This window comes from Anguilla rostrata, chromosome 12 (assembly GCF_018555375.3).
Source record: "Anguilla rostrata isolate EN2019 chromosome 12, ASM1855537v3, whole genome shotgun sequence".
Classification (NCBI taxonomy): Eukaryota; Metazoa; Chordata; class Actinopteri; order Anguilliformes; family Anguillidae; genus Anguilla; species Anguilla rostrata.
In genome coordinates this window covers 33,702,434-33,719,204 of record NC_057944.1, presented here as the reverse complement: position 1 = coordinate 33,719,204, position 16,771 = coordinate 33,702,434, and the positions used below count along the sequence as shown (strand labels likewise).

At 46.2% G+C, this 16,771-nt stretch overlaps 1 protein-coding gene and 1 long non-coding RNA gene across 3 annotated transcripts; one reads left to right on the top strand and one right to left on the bottom strand.

The window, feature by feature from the left end:
• Window positions 1-751: 751 nt before the first annotated feature.
• Window positions 752-16,390, top strand: fhdc4 (FH2 domain containing 4). 2 transcript variants are annotated; one of them, XM_064302148.1, is made up of 12 exons: window positions 752-891; window positions 2,224-2,928; window positions 7,800-7,861; window positions 9,834-9,936; window positions 10,510-10,595; window positions 11,293-11,393; window positions 12,857-12,927; window positions 13,199-13,306; window positions 13,645-13,715; window positions 13,808-13,925; window positions 14,187-14,351; window positions 14,815-16,390. In XM_064302148.1, exons 2-12 carry the CDS (start codon window positions 2,470-2,472, stop codon window positions 16,132-16,134), a joined length of 2,664 nt encoding a protein of 887 aa, XP_064158218.1. In that variant the 5' UTR covers window positions 752-891; window positions 2,224-2,469; the 3' UTR covers window positions 16,135-16,390. The 2 variants fall into 2 exon arrangements, with proteins under 2 accessions (XP_064158218.1, XP_064158217.1); XM_064302147.1 differs by lacking the exon at window positions 752-891 and adding an exon at window positions 898-1,037.
• LOC135236026 (uncharacterized) lies at window positions 5,777-7,170 on the bottom strand. The gene is made up of 2 exons (XR_010324493.1): window positions 6,793-7,170; window positions 5,777-6,084 (listed from the first exon to the last, which is right to left on the bottom strand). It is a non-coding gene; the product is annotated as an uncharacterized LOC135236026 (long non-coding RNA).
• Window positions 16,391-16,771: the final 381 nt, after the last annotated feature.

The following is a 16,771-nucleotide window of genomic DNA, read 5'->3' as shown; positions in this document are numbered from 1 at the left end:
GAAGTAACTCCTTTAGTGGTCTTAGTTATTAGATGAAACAGAAGGTTTATATGAAATATGATTTGCGTACAATCTATTTTTTTAGGCTGCTCTGTGATATTGTAGTGTATGAATTATAAACGTTAATATTTAAAATGCTGAAAATGCAACCAAAGTTTTTGGTTCATGTCAATATTTTCCATTAAATCTCACTTTGGCCTGACCCTAGGAATTTGTGAGCCCCCAGGACACACGAAATAAAAAAATAATCTTTTCAAAACTTTGTTGCCTAGTGTTTTATTTGAGGAATCCGCTACATATGAAGTATTTTAAGTGCTTTCAAAATGCACAACCGCAAAGAACTCACCAGACATTAGCAGTTCAGCTGTTCCATGAATGAACGCACGGGGGAGCTTGCTGTCATGAAATCGTTCTTAACACCGTCTGTTAGAAGATTCGACTTCAATAAAGTAAATCATTTAATAACATAAATTGTTTACATTGCCGTACTGATGAAGCATAAAATCTATGACAAATTCCGATTTTCCAGTGCTTGATACATTAATTGCATTTACTTGTGTTTCATTTTGTCACATAACTATCCCGGGTACTTCAATCAGTATCACACTAATTACATTTCATTTTAAATACATGCGACAGGTCACTTGAATGCAGGCGAATTTCTTGCATTGGAATTCCGTCATATACTTCCGTCGTTTGAGCCGATATAGGGAGTACGTGGGCAGCCAGGTTCATCGCGTAGGCTTGTATAGCCTCTCGTTTTCTGTCCCCCTCCCTTTTTTAGCATGAAGTGTGTTCTCTGTGAGCTGGAAGCGAATTGGTTAACAGTTCAGTTGGGCGTGTGACTTTGGCGCAGGTGTGAAGGCAAGTTCGCAAAAGCTACGGCGTTGAGTAAGTAAAAGGACTACCTGGGTAAAAGTCTGATGTGCTTGAGGACATGGACTGCGCCGGAAAGATAACTCGTTAGCTAATTTTAGTCAATCACGGATTGAGACGTCGAGATCACGTATGGTTCAACCAGATCTACGTTCGAAGCGGTGACTATGCTGTCTATTTTGTTTTATTTATTTATTATTATTATTTTTACTGTAGCCGTAGGTATAGTGAACGTGGTGTACCTTATGATGTTATTTAGACATAAAAGTTTCAATGCTTCCTACACGGTCTAGCCCTCGGTTTTTAATGTTTTTAAAAGTATTTTATCTACTTATATAAATTACCCAGTAATCTAGACTAACTGGTAGTAAAACGTGAACGAGTAAAATAAGGAACAGGATGTGAAATGGTTCCATAAATTCTATTTATTCTAGCAATTCTAATAGAGGCCAACAGGGTAGTGCAGCTTCATGTTACTTCCCATATGAATTGTCCTGATTGAGAAACTTGTGGAAACTATTGCCATTTTTATCATTCGGTGCTGTTTGAAATATATTTGCTAAGGCAGTGGTTCCCAAACTTGGTCCTGGGGGACCCCTGTGTATGCTGGTTTTCATTCCAACCTCAACAACAATCCCAGAACTTTAACAAGCTGTTAATTTTTCACCCACACTGGCCCTTTCTGGAACCCCAGCTCTAAAACACGAAAAGCACCTAATTAAGAAGAATTAACAGCTTGTTTAAATTCTGGGATTGCTGTTGAGGTTGGAATGAAAACCAGGATACACAGGGGTCCCACAGGACCGAGTTTGAGAACCACCGTGCTAAGGAACATAGTATCAATTACCTGCTATGTACAGATCAAACACATTTCTGTAGTGCACAATGCCAATTCACTCAGTCCAAACTGAAAAGACAGTTTTTTCAACTGTTTTTGTGTTATTGAACTGGCCTGCTTTTAGCATTGACTTTCTTTATCAGCTGACTTCATGCGTTTTGATTGAATAGTTCGTGGACATTCTCCTCCTAAAACATCTTTTAAGGAGGAGGGGTTACATTTTCACAGAAAAAAAGCTGTCCTACTTACATGCTTAATTCTGGCAGCTTGATGTGTGTTTTTTGTGTGTGTGTGGCTGTGCTAGATCTGATGTAGTCCAGTGCCTGCCAGTCTGTGAATCTGTTATCTACAATAGGCTACTTGTAGCAGTTCATCTCAATGAAATATAATCTCTGAAAATAACGCTAATCTGTTGGTTTCCCTCTTTTGCTCTCCATTACTTTGTTAAAGAGATCTTTCAAAATCATTCAATTGATGAGCAACTTCTATGATTTATTTTCTTTCATCAGGAGCCATCAAGGACAGAAGAACCTCAAACCTTCAGTGTAGAAGACCGAAAAACATTTTCCCCTTTTAAGCCATTTTTAAAACCAACAAACAAAAAAACTGTGCAGACCCTGGCTTGGGATTGTCAATCAAAAGGCGAAAATCAGAATTGGCCACAACCGCAGTACTCCCTTCTGCCTATTGGTCAGTTTGGGGTTGACATCAAATCCCCAGGACATCCAGGCTAAAAAAAACAAACAAACAAACTGATGGATGGTGATGTAACCATGGATACAGCTCCGCCTCCCTCTTTCCTGGGTCCATCAGACTCTGTACCAGATGGACAAGAACCCATAGCCCCAGCTGTACCAAAAGCAGCTCCTCCTCCGCCACCCCCACCACCTCCTCCGCCACCTCCCCCACCCCCTCCACCTCCTCCTCCTCCTCCTCCTCCCCCCGGCCTCGGCCCCGGCGGCCCCCCTGGCCTGTGCAGAAACGCCCAGCGGCGCTCCAGGATGCGCAACTTCAACTGGGTCACCATCCCCAAGCAGAGCGTGGTGGGAAGGCACAACATCTGGACGGTGCAGAAGCCCGCCGAGGAGTTTCAGCTGGACACCCAGCGCATGGAGGAGCTGTTCAGCCAGGCCGGGCAGGGCCAGCAGCCCAAACAGGCCCCCTCGCACAAGAGCGTGAGGGGGCTGCCCTCCTCTACGCAGGGGGGAGAGCTGGTGAGTCCGCCCCCGTCCGCTCCACCCGGCTCGGTCAGACACGCGAGGACCTGCAGCCTTCTGTACTTCTATGAGTCACACAGATCACACAGGCCCATCAGATAGCCCGATCTTATACGTTCCTTTTGTCTTCACTTTTTGGCTGGACCGCAACAGTGAGACCAGCCCTGCAAACGCGAATGTCTGTGACTGACTGAGTGAGTGTTGAAGTTACACCATTCTTCGGCCGGATCACGTGTGTTAGGTCCAGCCATATACCAGGTTTTAACCTGGTCTTGTTCTCAACTATCGATGTTCCTGGTTGACGGGAGTTTCTGTAAATGCAGTGCCAAATGTCCACTGCCGCAGTATTGTACTTGGTCTGGCCTGTTAATGAAACTTCAAAAGATTCACGTCAGACTGGAATGTCTCGGCATCTGCACGATGGAGACAGAACTCTCAGTAAGAGGAATAGGTAGCTGAGTACCTGTTTATAGTATCAGACTGCATTTAACAGCATCTTCACTGTTTCAGCTTTGGATGAAGTGTAAGGTGTCTCTTGTGAGTGTGATTCCCTGTAGGGAAGCACTCAGTTGATCATACCTGTAGGACTCTCAAACCATGCCCTAATATTGGAGAATACATTCCTTGGCTGTACTGGAGAGTGTCATTATCCCAGAAAAATATGGGCACGTGTTACAAATGGTGAAATCGCAGTGGCCTGTTTTTGTAACAAGTGCTGATTTACATATTGCAGAATTCCCATAATGCAGTTTCTTGGGAAACGCACCAGTTCCTGAAGGTGCATGTCTCTGGAGACGGTGGACAAGCAATGTTTCATTATGTCACATTTAGTGTTCCTGCCCCCCAAGCGTTTATTCCGAATGATTCCTTCTCATTCCTACACAGTGTTGGGGAGCCATTTAACTATATGTAGTTGAACTGGTAGTTTTTTTAAAATCACATTTTGCAGCAGTTTTCTGGTAGTTCAGCTACATTTAAATTTGTGTAGTGGTTGTAGTATTTAAATTTTTTTGGTCATTTTGAGATGTAGTTAATTACAACTACTTTGTCCTTTGACCAAATACCGCAACCTCCTCCCTCTCTTCCATCGAGTCCTGATTGATGAGAAGCACTCTGCTCCACTATAGTTGATAACAGTCAACTGCCAGGTGCCACACATTGCTGGTTCTCCCCACTGCACTGTATGTTGGTTCTTGTGCGCAAAAAGATGACATTGCTCACACATGCGACATGTCTGGGGAAGATGACAATGGTTATTTGTTTGAAAAGTAGTTTGAACTACATTTTTTAAGCAACTGTAGTTTTGCAAGCGACATTTCTCTTTCGGGTAGCTTTGTTGGGTAGCTTGTTCAGCTACTTTAAGTATGAAGCAACTACACTCTCAGAGTAGTTTCCCCAACACTGCCTACACTGAGGTACATGTCCAGGTGGATGACGGTTCAAGGTGCTGTGTGACAGACGGCCTGTGGGCTTGGTTCTTTCGGAATGTTGTTTGCAACCCGAGAACTTTCGACATCCACCCTATAGCCCTCAATTGATTTTGTCCTCAGGATGAGGAATTGCTCTGCAGGGAAGCCGGTAGCATGCACACTCATTCCTTACGGCCTGCCATTGCAGCATGCCTCATCATGTCTGGCCTTCCCGTAGAAATGTGTGCAACTTGCATACTTGGAGAAGGTATGTGTTGGTTTAGTGTATCCGGAGCAGAGAATAGAACTATTTTTGTTTCGTCAGAGCAGTGTTCAGAGAAACGCAACTGCGTCTGGAGCCAAATTTTTACTGATTATTTTTGCCCTTCTAAATTAAGCTTGTACATAGCCATGCTGCTTTAGTAGACTAATTGGCCTTGTGAAAGACCAGAAGAGATTTCCTGGTATTTTGAAAGGAAATGGCGCAATATCTATGGTAGTAATCTGGGTGATTCATATAAATCCCATAAATTATGCGTTTTGTTTTGGGGGAAAAAATAGATTATCTGAAGTTTCAATTTCTAGTCATCTGAAATGCTTGTAATGAGGCAGTGCTTTTCAAATACTTGCCAAGAAAAGTCAACAATCATATGTAAAGACACGTTCTGATTCCAGGGAAATACAGTATGGCATTTGGTCTAGACAACTGACTTAGGTCCTTGCCATGGACAGGAGGCCAGTCCGGGGTGTATTCCTGCTTCTCACCCACTGCATTCTGGGATAGGCTCCAGACCCCCCAAATCAACCCCCACCCCCTGACCAGGAATAAGCGGTTTAGAAATGGATGGTTGAAAGGAACTGACTTACATGTTATCAATAATTAAAACCCGGATTGCCACCTAAAAGGTAGCAAGAAGCATGCAAGAAAAATTGCTTTTGAAAGGGGTTTACTGACACTAAGGAAGACGCCCGAGTCGTTGGAATGTCTGCTAAATGAAAGTAATGAATGTCAGTTGTCACTTTTTAAATTAAAATATGCTAAATAGCTCCTAAGTGATCCAGCTCTTCCATTTCCTTCAGTTAATCTATTGTGACGTTACCCAAGTGAGGATTCTTTTCATACCCAAGGGCATTTTTGGCCACTGAACCCAATTACGCATTTCAACATACAAGCAGGAACAACGCCGCCACTAGTCAATATTTATAGAACTGCTTAATGTCGCAACTACGATATTATTAAATGAGATTACATATATAAATAAATACGTGTAAAGGAATGTGGATTTTAAAAACGTGGATATTTTGGTTATATCTCTGGACAAATTACCGATGGCCTGCGGTGTGTGGTATTGCTGTGGTTTTCCGAGCTCTTCATAGAGGTTGATTGTAATGTTCACCCCCCCTCCCCCCGCTAATGAATAGCTGCAAACATGAAGTACTGTTTACAGTCATTTAATGTCAGTTTTCATGCCCCAAAGATGAAGAGGAGGAAGCTGAAGTGTGAAGTGCAGTGCACTTAAGCAGCGACTGATACAAGGTGCGCATTGATCTGCAGTCTTGTTGTCAGGTAAAGGGCTGTACATTGGGCTGTAAATTGATGCTTTGCCTGCACGCCTGGGCGGGGTCTTCACAGTTGTCTTCATTGCTTTGTTTACCTTCAGGCCACGACCCTTCTGTCCAGTCTTCATGGCTTGTGGTTGTAAATAATGTTTCTTCTGACTCCGTTCACTCTGTCTTTGGTCCCCTGTGAAGTAGCTGCCGCAACGGGTCTTCATGCAGTGGTATGATGATGGAATATGAGCGTATGAAATATTTGAGCAATCGGTTGCAGATGTATTTTTACTAAGGATGACAATTTAATCGGAATGGTAAATGGATTGAATTTATATAGCGCTTTTATCCAAAGCGCTTTAACAATTGATGCCTCTCATTCACCCATTCACACACACACCAACGGTGAAAGGCTGCCATGCAAGGTACCAATCAGCTAGTTGGGAGCAATTAGGGGTTAGGTGTCTTGCTCATGGACACTTCGACACGCCCAGGGAGGGGGATCGAACCGGTAACCCTCCAACTGCCATACAACCGCTCTTACCTCCAGAGCTATGTTGCCCCAACCAGAACGGCTTGTTGATTGATATACTAATATAACATCAATCTTAATATTTATTAAAGATATGTGTCGGAAGAACTTTCTAACATATTCTTAAGAATAATATAATGTTTCAGTAGAAGTGAACTGAGAACTGAAAGTGTTTCAGGGCTTGTATAGATTTCTGATGTTACAAGTGCATATCAAATGTAAGAATAAACAGTGTTGACTAAATCAAAGCATTGTGCTTAAAGGATCTATATGCTCAGATTATCATTTAGATTTTCTCTAGGGAGTTTTGTACTTCAGTCCCTTTGTAGGTGAACAAGATCAGAGTACAGGTTAGACAGCCAAATATACCTCTCGAGTTTTCCTCTCAGTGTTTCAGATGTTGTTAGATGGCCCAGGCAACAGCAGGCAGAGCTGCCTCTATGAAATGGGAAATCTCCATCAGTCCGGTACGGCTGCACTGAGCATGCTCCAAACTTTCACTCCTGTGAAATATAATACTAATACTAATAATAGTAAGATATGAAATGCGTAGTGCATCCAAAGGGCGTTCCCAAACACAATGAAAAAGTAAAAAAGAAACTGCTGTGTGCGTGTGATCGGATCCGAGGGCAGACCAGTTGAAATGTGGCACCTGAACCTCCTGTGTTAGCGTGCTATGGGATTCAGCGCATTTAATAAGGTGCTTAATTCCCCTTTTCAGTGTGTCGGTTACTTTCTCATGGAACGTCACTGGATGACTCATCGGTATTTGACAACTGGCAAGGATTCCTCCATTGACAGCCATGTTGTGTGTCACATTTACTCTGTCTGGGTATCTTTTTAAAAGCTTTACTCATTTATATGATGAATTAAACAAGCATCTATTTTAGTGTATATTGCGCTTTTTATAACCTCTTACAGCATTAGATATTATAGTGGGGCTAAATGAATATGCGGTTGGCTGCATGCCTTTAATTTGTTTTTTTCCAATGAACTCTGATCAATAAATACTGGTGCATGAAATTGAGTTTCTGTGAAACTTTAACTCTTTGGAATCCATTTATTCTTTGTGGATGTGTCAGCGGTTTGGATAGACTAATCCAGCCGGTTCTGTTTGACAGTGTGCAGTTTGAAAGCATGGAGTCTGGGCTCCTGGAATGGGTGGACATGATAGTGTTTAAGTGTCCTCAGCAGGGTCAATATGACGGGACACAGATCACAGTGGAGACCCCTTGAGCTGCAGTATCCCACATTCCATTCCACTAGACTTGAACGGAGTGACCCTTCCATGCGCCATTATTGCTGACGTCATGCAGTTGCGTCGCCTGATTGGCTGTTTTTGCTGAGTGTGTTGTTGTCTTGTCGATCCCCATCAGGTGTCCATTCTCGGCTCCAAGAGGAACATGAACATCGGCATCTTTCTGAAGCAGTTCAGAAGGTGAGTGACATAGCGAGCGTGTTATAGCGAGCACATTACAGCGAGCATGTTATAGCGAATCATAGCGAGCGCATTACAGCGAGCACGTTATAGCAAGCGAGTCATAGCGAACGCATTATAGCAAGCACATTATAGCGAGCACGTTATAGCAAGCGCATTATAGCGAGCACATTACAGCGAGCATGTTATAGCGAATCATAGCGAGCGCATTATAGCGAGCACATTACAGCGAGCACGTTATAGCAAGCGAGTCATAGCGAGCACGTTATAGCAAGCGAGTCATAGCGAGCGCATTATAGTGAGCACATTACAGCGAGCACGTTATAGCGAGCACGTTATAGCAAGCGCATTATAGCGAGCACATTACAGCGAGCATGTTATAGCGAATCATAGCGAGTGCATTATAGCGAGCACATTACAGCGAGCACGTTATAGCAAGCGAGTCATAGCGAGCACGTTATAGCAAGCGAGTCATAGCGAGCGCATTATAGCGAGCACATTACAGCGAGCACGTTATAGCGAGCACGTTATTGCAAGCGAGTCATAGCGAGCGCATTATAGCAAGCGAGTTATAGCAGGCGCATTATAGCAAGCGCATTATAGCAAGCGAGTTATAGCAGGCGCATTATAGCGAGCGTGTTATAGTGAGCGAGTTATAGCGAGCGCGTTACAGCGAGCGCGCGGTACAGACGGTTCCGCAGGCATGCGCTGCTCTCCGTGCAGGGTCATGCGCGTCTCGAGCGTGTTGGAACACGCTGCTGCGGGGAGTGACGGAGCGCAGGAACAGGTCAGCCCTCTCGCAAGGGCTCTGCAGATCAGCAGTGAAGAAATGCGCGCTGACATATTTGTTTTGCGCTCCCCTCCCCCCCCACCCCCACAGTATTCAAGCACCTTGCCTTTGTTGTGAATGTCTCATTTGAACACACACTGCCACTATTCCTGTAGGGCATTAAAAAAAGAATGCTCTGGCATCTGAGAATTAGCAGGCGTTATTTACAACAGTGAGTGCATATTGATCTCAGCAGTTTCCAGTCTCTCTGCCTGATCCATAGTCCCTAAAATACTGGACTGTACAGTTTACTTATCACTGAAACTATGTGCTTGGCATGAAACGACTTGTCCAAAACATTGACAGCTAAATTTCTTCAGGTACATTTTGGCAAGTAAATTGAGTTCACTTACACTGTCAGAACTAAGGGACGTTTAAGAACTACGGCCATTTTGGGCAGAGACGCCAGTGTGCGGTGTAGTTACAGAAAATGGGGGGGGGGGGCTTTCCCAGGTTGCAGTGCAGTGTTTCCTGGGATTTGGGCCTACACGGCTGAGAATTCCGAGGTTAGGGTGTGTTTGGAGGGGGCTGTTGCCAGGGAGACTGCTGCGTGAGTAATGTATGAACACGAGCGTCTTAAGTCTTCACTTCCTGTGCGCACTTGCCACAACTGTTACATGACAGGTAGTGAATTGCACGCGCAATCCAACATGTTTTTCCATCTGTAAGGTGTGGGTTATGGATTTAACTGGGTCATATCGGGAAAAAAAACTGGATTGTCTATCCTGTTTCTGCACTGACAGGACATATTTATTAATATAAGATATAATTAAATATATTTGTGGTAGATTGAGTGAGGGTTGTTGGGGAACTTTAGTCGAACATCTCATTACTCAAGGTTGTTTATAAGAAAACATACAGCCTACAGGCAACTTATAATTACAGCAGTTAATTGCATGTCAATGTTAAATGAAAGATCATAAATTCAATTTCATGTATGAAAAATGTAAGCATCATTCATATTTGACAGTGAAATTGCTACTTGTGCCAAAAAACGTTATTACACGTTATTTTCTCTGTATTCTAGATGTGATTACTTATGCTGTTCACCCTTTTAGTGCCAGTAGTCTTATTAATTTAATTGTCTGATGTCATCAAGCGCTGAAAATATTTGGCTGACGGACCCCTGTTTGCCCCCTACAGGCCAGTGAGGGAGATGGTGGAGGATATCTCCCAAGGGAACGAAGAGCCGTTTGGAACGGGCAAGCTGAAGGACCTGTTCAAGCTGCTGCCCGAGGACGGAGAGGTCAGGGATGCTCCTGAGTCTTTAACGTAGGGGTGTCAAACTCCAGTCCTGGGGAGGCCACAGGGTCAGCTGGTTTAACTCCAGTCCTGGGGGGCTATAGGGTCTGCTGGTTTAACTCCAGTCCTGGGGGGCCGCAGGGTCTGCTGGTTTAACTCCAGTCCTGGGGGGCCGCAGGGTCTGCTGGTTTAACTCCAGTCCTGGGGGGCCGCAGGGTCTGCTGGTTTAACTCCAGTCCTGGGGGGCCGCAGGGTCTGCTGGTTTTCTGGGTTTCAGCACGAGCGATTCATTTTTCATTTACTGGCTAAAGAGTCCACACACCTGGTTCGCATAGTCTTAATTACTGCTGACTGAAAGGAAATCACAAATACCTGCTGACACTGCGGCCCCCCAGGACTGGAGTTAAACCTGCTGACACTGCGGCCCCCCAGGACTGGAGTTAAACCTGCTGACACTGCGGCCCCAATTTTTAATCAGACGATTAGCATTAGAAGGTGTCCATGATATTGTATACTCTGCTGCGCTAAAGTGCTGTCTAAAATGTGGGCGGGGCTTGTGTCTGGGCCTCTGTTTCAGGTGAAGCAGCTTCTTGCCTTCAAAGGTGACCTGTCCCTGCTGTCAGAGGCCGACCTGTTCATGGTCCTGCTGGTGAGGGTTCCTGGGTAAGTGCGCTTTACACAGGGCTCTGTGATGTCATCATCACAAGTCATTTCAGTCACTCAACAGGGTCAGCATTTCCTTAAAGGGATATCTCACTTTGGCACGACGTAGGTTTGGTGGAGCCTTACCCCCCCCACTGTAATTGCGAAGCGTGAACACTAGCGACGTCAGCTCCGCCTGCTGACCGTTAACGGGATCGGCATTCACTCCCATTCATTTTAAGGGCCATGCCAAAGTTAATAAGTGAAATATCCCTTTAAGTTCAGCACTGTTTCGTGATCGGCCTTCGTTGTTATCCGAGTAACTGCTCAAACGCTTTCAGGACTCGTCTGCACTCTGCGTGTATTAAACACGGCTTTTCTCGTACGAGAGTTGCCGCCTTTATTCTGAGCCGCGTGTAGTCTGTCGCAAGGGCTCTTTTTCCGATGACACATGCGTTCGTTTGTTTTCGTGTTCCCGTTTGTTTGCTGAATACCATCTGACGTTATCCCGAAAAAAAACCAGACGAACGTCGAAATGTCACAAAAGAAGAACACCAGGCCTTTGGGATTTGGAACAGGCTGTCAGAGGGTGTAGGCGCTGACATTTGCTTCGATTAAATGGACCGAATAATTCCCATAACACACTGGAAGTACAGGGAGTCATCGCTCTCTCACTCTCTCTCTCTCTCTCTCTCTCCCTCCCTCTCTCTCTCCTCAGCTATGAAGAACGTCTGAGAAGTTTAGTTCTCAGGGAGGAGTTTTCCCCCTTCATGGAGGAGATGAAGCAGTCCATTGCCACCATGACCACAGCTGCCCAAGGTAGTGCACAGTGTCGTCACAGACTGCGCTCTGTGCACAATGCCAGGAGAGGAACTCTATTCACTGTTTAAAGGACAATGACAACCTGTACCCAGTTGCTCTGTAGGGGGTGGGGTCTGTTTGTGTGTTGTGACGTGGGTGTGCAGAATGACGGTGTGCTGAAATGGTGATAGTTTTAGCCAGTATGCAAATGCCCATACACTGGCACTTTTACCTCGGTCATCCAGTTTATTATACAGCCTTTAAAACCAGTTACTAATATTTAATAGTAAAAGAAAAATATTTCTTGGCAGTTTTTGGTATTTTTTGGCAACCTGTCAATACTAGCTTGTTAGTTAAAGTGCTTTTCAGTGATTGTATGTAGTTCTGAACTTAAAGTAGAAATTGTAGATTTATAAGAAGTACAAGGGAGAGGTACCCTTTTATTTAAGTTCATTTAAGTTCAATTTCACAATGTCACTAATACTTGTGAATCTGCATAGTACATGGCCTACTAGTTGACAATTAATTATGACCGAGTGCTACAATGAATGAATCATACAGCTGAGGATACAGGTAAAGAGATCATTAACCTTCTGCCAGTCAGCATACATTAATGCTTATAGATTGAACATTACATACTGATGTCCCACACTTCAATAGAGCTTCTGTAGAACTTGTCTCCATGGCAACATCAAGCACCGTCCTCATTTATAACCAGCTCAGTAAAGCAAAGCTGCTAATGCTGAAAATGGAAGTTGTGTTGTTCTTTAGCTCTCAGAATTGGATTCTTCCATTCGTTTTATTTACTTTATCATTTATTTAACTGGGAACACCCCAATCTCTTTTACCCGGGGGGACCTGATATAAAACACAAAGTTCCAAAGACAACATCCGCAACACATTTTAGGGCGACATTTTACATGCATTCACATTTTACACTGCATAGTACTGGTCCTGAAAGTGCAGATGTTCCAATGCTGCAACATCCTCCCTGACTGTTTCATTCTGCAGTTTAATAGTGGGGCTACACAGCCGTTACACTGAAGAATGTGAGAGCATGAAAGAACATAACGGCAAAAACAGCCGTTCAGCCCAACTGGCCTCGCCAATTACCCACAAACTAGAGCACCCAACGCTGCATCCAGTCTAGACTTGAACACCCTGAGGGACTCTGCCTTGACTACACAGCCTGGCGAGCTGTTTCATACACTAACAACTCTCCCTGAGACCTGTGAGATGCACTTTTTAGTCTGATTAAGCAGAGGAGTCGCTGTCACACATCTCAGTCAGGGAATAGCCTGCTGGACAAAAAACCCACCCCCCAAGACCACACCATGGCCAATTATGCGTAATTCCTGGCCCGATCAGCATTCACTTCCTGTCTGTTGGGTACCCTATGGCACAGGTCCCCAGTGCTGTAGCTAGGTATGTGACTGAAGAGTCCCACCAAACCTGTTTCTCACTTAGGTTTCCTTTTCTAGAGCTGCTGGACTGTGATGACCTTCATTCTATCATCCGATTGGTGCTCAAGACCGGAAACTACATGAACGCAGTGAGTACAGGAGTCTGGCAGGGGCTGACATGGAAAGGCAATTAACCCTTTAAGGTGTAAGATCACAAATATGTAATTAGAATGTTCTAAACTGAACATTCTAATGTTGATGTCACAATCACTACTGGTAACTGAAAGCAACAGAGTTCTATAACATGGACTTAGAATTTCGGAAGGAAAAAAAAAACATTACAGAAAACCTACTCATTAAAGGCTGTTAAACTTCAGGGGGGAAGGACTTTTACATGCCTCATCCTCTGGCTGTTCGCAGGGTGGCTACGCTGGCAGTGCCATCGGGTTCAGAATGGCCTCTCTCCTGAAGCTGGTGGACACCAGGGCAAACAAACCCGGGATGAACCTCATGCACTACGTCGTGATGGTGAGACCCCTTCTTCTGGAGCAGCCCGTGGGCCCCTTCAGTCAGAATTCCACAGTTGGGGCGAAAAACCGTGTCGGGACGCAGTCCATAAGGCTGCGGACTCTCAGCCCATATACAGTTACCCCTGTACGGTCGAGGGTTCGATTCCCAGTCATGACTCACTACTGTTGTACTGTGATGCTCTCTCTATAAATAACCCTCTACTTTCCCACTGTCTGAATAATGTGAAAACGCACCAGGCCAGACTGTCTGCTCTCCTGAATCCTCAACCCAGCAGCCAGTTTGTACTCCCTGCAATCCCAGTTTCCACTCACTTAGCGTCTCCACCTTCATTGCAGCAAGCAAATAAGATTGATGGCGCTCTGCTCAGATTCCCTGATCAACTGCAACACATCGGGGCAGCGGCCAGGTACTTTAAGCAGATTTGTTTTTGCCCTTTAATTAAATCACGGGATCTACACTGTCAGTCAGTTTAAATGTCTGAATGTTGCACTGGCGTAGGATCCAGAAACAGGAAGTGGAGGCAGAGTTCCAGAGAAAGAAGAGTGCAGTGGAGGAGGCAAAGAGGGATGCCAGGAAACAGCCGGATCTGGAAGCTCAGATGGAGGAATTCCTGAGGGTGAGATTTACATGTCTTGCGCCTTTCAGAGACATCTGTTTGGATCAGTCCTGGTGCACTGCAATAGGGCAGATTTCCTGTTATCTGTAGACTAACACAAATCAGAAATAAGGAAGTCATTCGCTCAAAGCAGTGGCTCCCTGTCACATGGCCATGTGGTTAAGCTTCTATCTGGAACATGCCAGTCAACGCTGATGGTTCTCCATGATGAGCTCTGGGTAATAAAAGTGTAGAATTTGAACCCTGACCCTTCTCCTGCAGGAAGCAGAGTCGCAGCTGGGCGAGGTGGAGGCTTCTTTTCAGGCCCTCGAAACCGTGAGCCAATCGGTGGCGGAGTACTTCTGTGAGGACCCCAGCCAGTTCAGACTGGAGGAGTGCTGTGCCATCTTCGACTCCTTCTGTGAGAAGTTCATCCGGGCCACCCAGGTGAGCATGACCTTTGACCTTCCAACATATCAATCAAAGGTTGTTTAGATTGATTTCAGCAGAACAAGAGACCATGGGAATAAATGACCTCAAGGTAAATTCTGTATATATTAGGAACCTACTTGCACAGGGTTGTCAATGCGTGGAACAGCTTGTCAAGCAGATTATAGGCTGTTTGAGTCCAGACTGTTTGAGTCCAGGTTTTACACAGTACTGGATAATCTCTAGTTTGCACATAAACAGCTAGCCTAGATGGCCTTAATGACCTGGTCTCATCATGGTGCATTTGTATGTTCTGTTTATGACCACGGCAGAAGTTTATGTGAGACGGAGGGGTAAAGGGGGGGGAAATGTCTGCCTGATGTAATATTTAGAGCTGGGAGGGGGGCATGTGAAGTGGTCAGTAACCCCTGCTGTCTGTTCTCAGCCTGGGACTCTAACCCCTAGTGTTTGGCCCCCGCAGGAGAACCGCGATCGGGAGATGGCGGAGGTGAAGAGGAGACAGCGAGAGAGGCTCCACACCTCCATCAAGCGCCGGTCGACGGCCACCTGCTCCATCAACGACAAGGACATGGAGGACGTGGCCCTGGAGTCCATCCTGCAGCGGTTCGCCAGCGGCCGTGGCTCGCGCAGGAGGGCGGGGACGCCCTCGCCCACCAGCGCCAACCTGGCGAAGATCGCCATCAAGGAGAACTCCATCCAGGAGGCGCCGGCTGTGCCCAACGCCAGTCCGGCCATGGAGGCGCGAAAGAACAAGCACAACTTGGCCAAGGAGCAAACGGGATGCCGTCCTCTCGAGGAGGCGCAGCCTCCACCCCCGGATAAGGAAGAGAAGAGACAGAGCACTGTGAAAGAGGAGGAGGAGGAGGAGCCGATAGTCGTGAAAATAGAGGCCCCTCAAAAACCAAACCAGAAGTGTCCGGAAACACCTTCTAGAAAAAAGAAGAGCAGCGTCTCTTCTCCAGAGAGACACAAGTCAGTGAAGAGTGAGGAGGAAGAGGAAGGACAGGCTGAGGAAGAGGCGCAGAAGATGCGGGAGGTGTCCCGTAAGGTCCTGCGGTACCAGAACAGCAGGGGGAGCGTTTCGTCCGGGGAGCACTCCATAGGGGACCTCCCACGGACGCCCAAAAGTGCCGTCAGCTCCCCTCGCCGCCAAAACTTTTCAGTGGAGCCGCCTGCAAACGGGGTCCCCTGGACCATACTCAGCCCTCGCTTCACCCCCAGAATGACCCCCACCTCCCTCAACCGCCGTCACACCCTCTCCATCCCCCCAAAGAACGACAGCGACGAGGACGACCTGTGGATGCTGCCCAAAGTCCCCGCCGCTCACCCTCACCCTCACCTGGGGGCAGTGGGGAGAATGAAGTCGGCCGACGTCTGCCTGCTGTCCCCCAAGCTGAAGGAGGCCAAAGGCGGGAAAACGCCCCCCTCGTCCCCCCCCGACGGCTCCTCCAAACAGAAAGGCCTGTCCGTCCGACCAGCGGACCTGGCCAATCGCACCGGCCCCACCGCGCACTCCGGCACTTTCCAGAAGGAGAACTCCCCAGGGAGCCGCACCTCGGCGAAGGGGCAGGCGGAGCCACAGAAGGAGGGCAAGGCCCTGGAGTGGGCCCCCCGATTTCAGCTGGGCAGCATCTTCCAGAGACGCTACAACTCGCGGTCCGCCCAGGCCGAGGAGAAGGCCGCGCCCGAGAAGCAGGAGACCTCGGCCTTCATCTCCTTCTTCAGGCGCTTCGGAGAGAAGAGCAGGCCCGAGGAGGTGACATCAGCCCCTTGGGTTTAGCCCTTTAGGTCTCATTTCTCTTTTCTTGGGTTAAAAAAAAGATCAGCTGTGTGACTGACCTGCAGTATTTCAGGAAAGCGAGGACAGTTTTGGTACCTTGGCAACACGACTTGGAAGAAATCGCATTGAGGTCGTGTCGAAAGACAAAGTTCATTGGCCATTTCAAAGTAGGAATTGGGAGTGCAAACCTTAAGTTTCACTCCTTGAAAATTTTGTGAAATAAATGTTTTATATTTAAATAAAATGTGCTATTTTACTTGTCTTTTCTTATTTTTAATTTATTTTTGAACAGGTACCTTCTCAGTCAGGGGAGTGGATTTAATGCAACCGTTTACATGTTTTTATATTATTAGATGGGGGACAGTAAAAGCAGTAATTAAAGCTGAAACTCCCAGATGACGTCAGTGCAGTAAAATGATTCAGACGTCAGGGCCCAGTTTCACAATGCGGGATCAGAAGATTACAAGTAAAAACTGGAGCCCTCTGGAACATGGACTGAAGTAAAAAGAGCTGTTCCAGGTTTTACCCAGTGCAGTTATCCCATTAACCCCCCCCCCCCCCCCACAGTAGATGAGTGAAGACTGGATATAGACTTCAGAGGTGGAAGATGCATCTTTCTGGAATGCACTTATAAACT

Coding starts and splice junctions, on each gene's coding strand:
- fhdc4 (XM_064302148.1), top strand. CDS start 2,470: ATGGATGGTGATGTAACCATGGATACAGCTCCGCCTCCCTCTTTCCTG. Junction 7,862..9,833: donor TTTCTGAAGCAGTTCAGAAG/GTGAGTGACATA, acceptor TGCCCCCTACAG/GCCAGTGAGGGAGATGGTGG. Junction 10,596..11,292: donor CTGCTGGTGAGGGTTCCTGG/GTAAGTGCGCTT, acceptor CTCTCTCCTCAG/CTATGAAGAACGTCTGAGAA.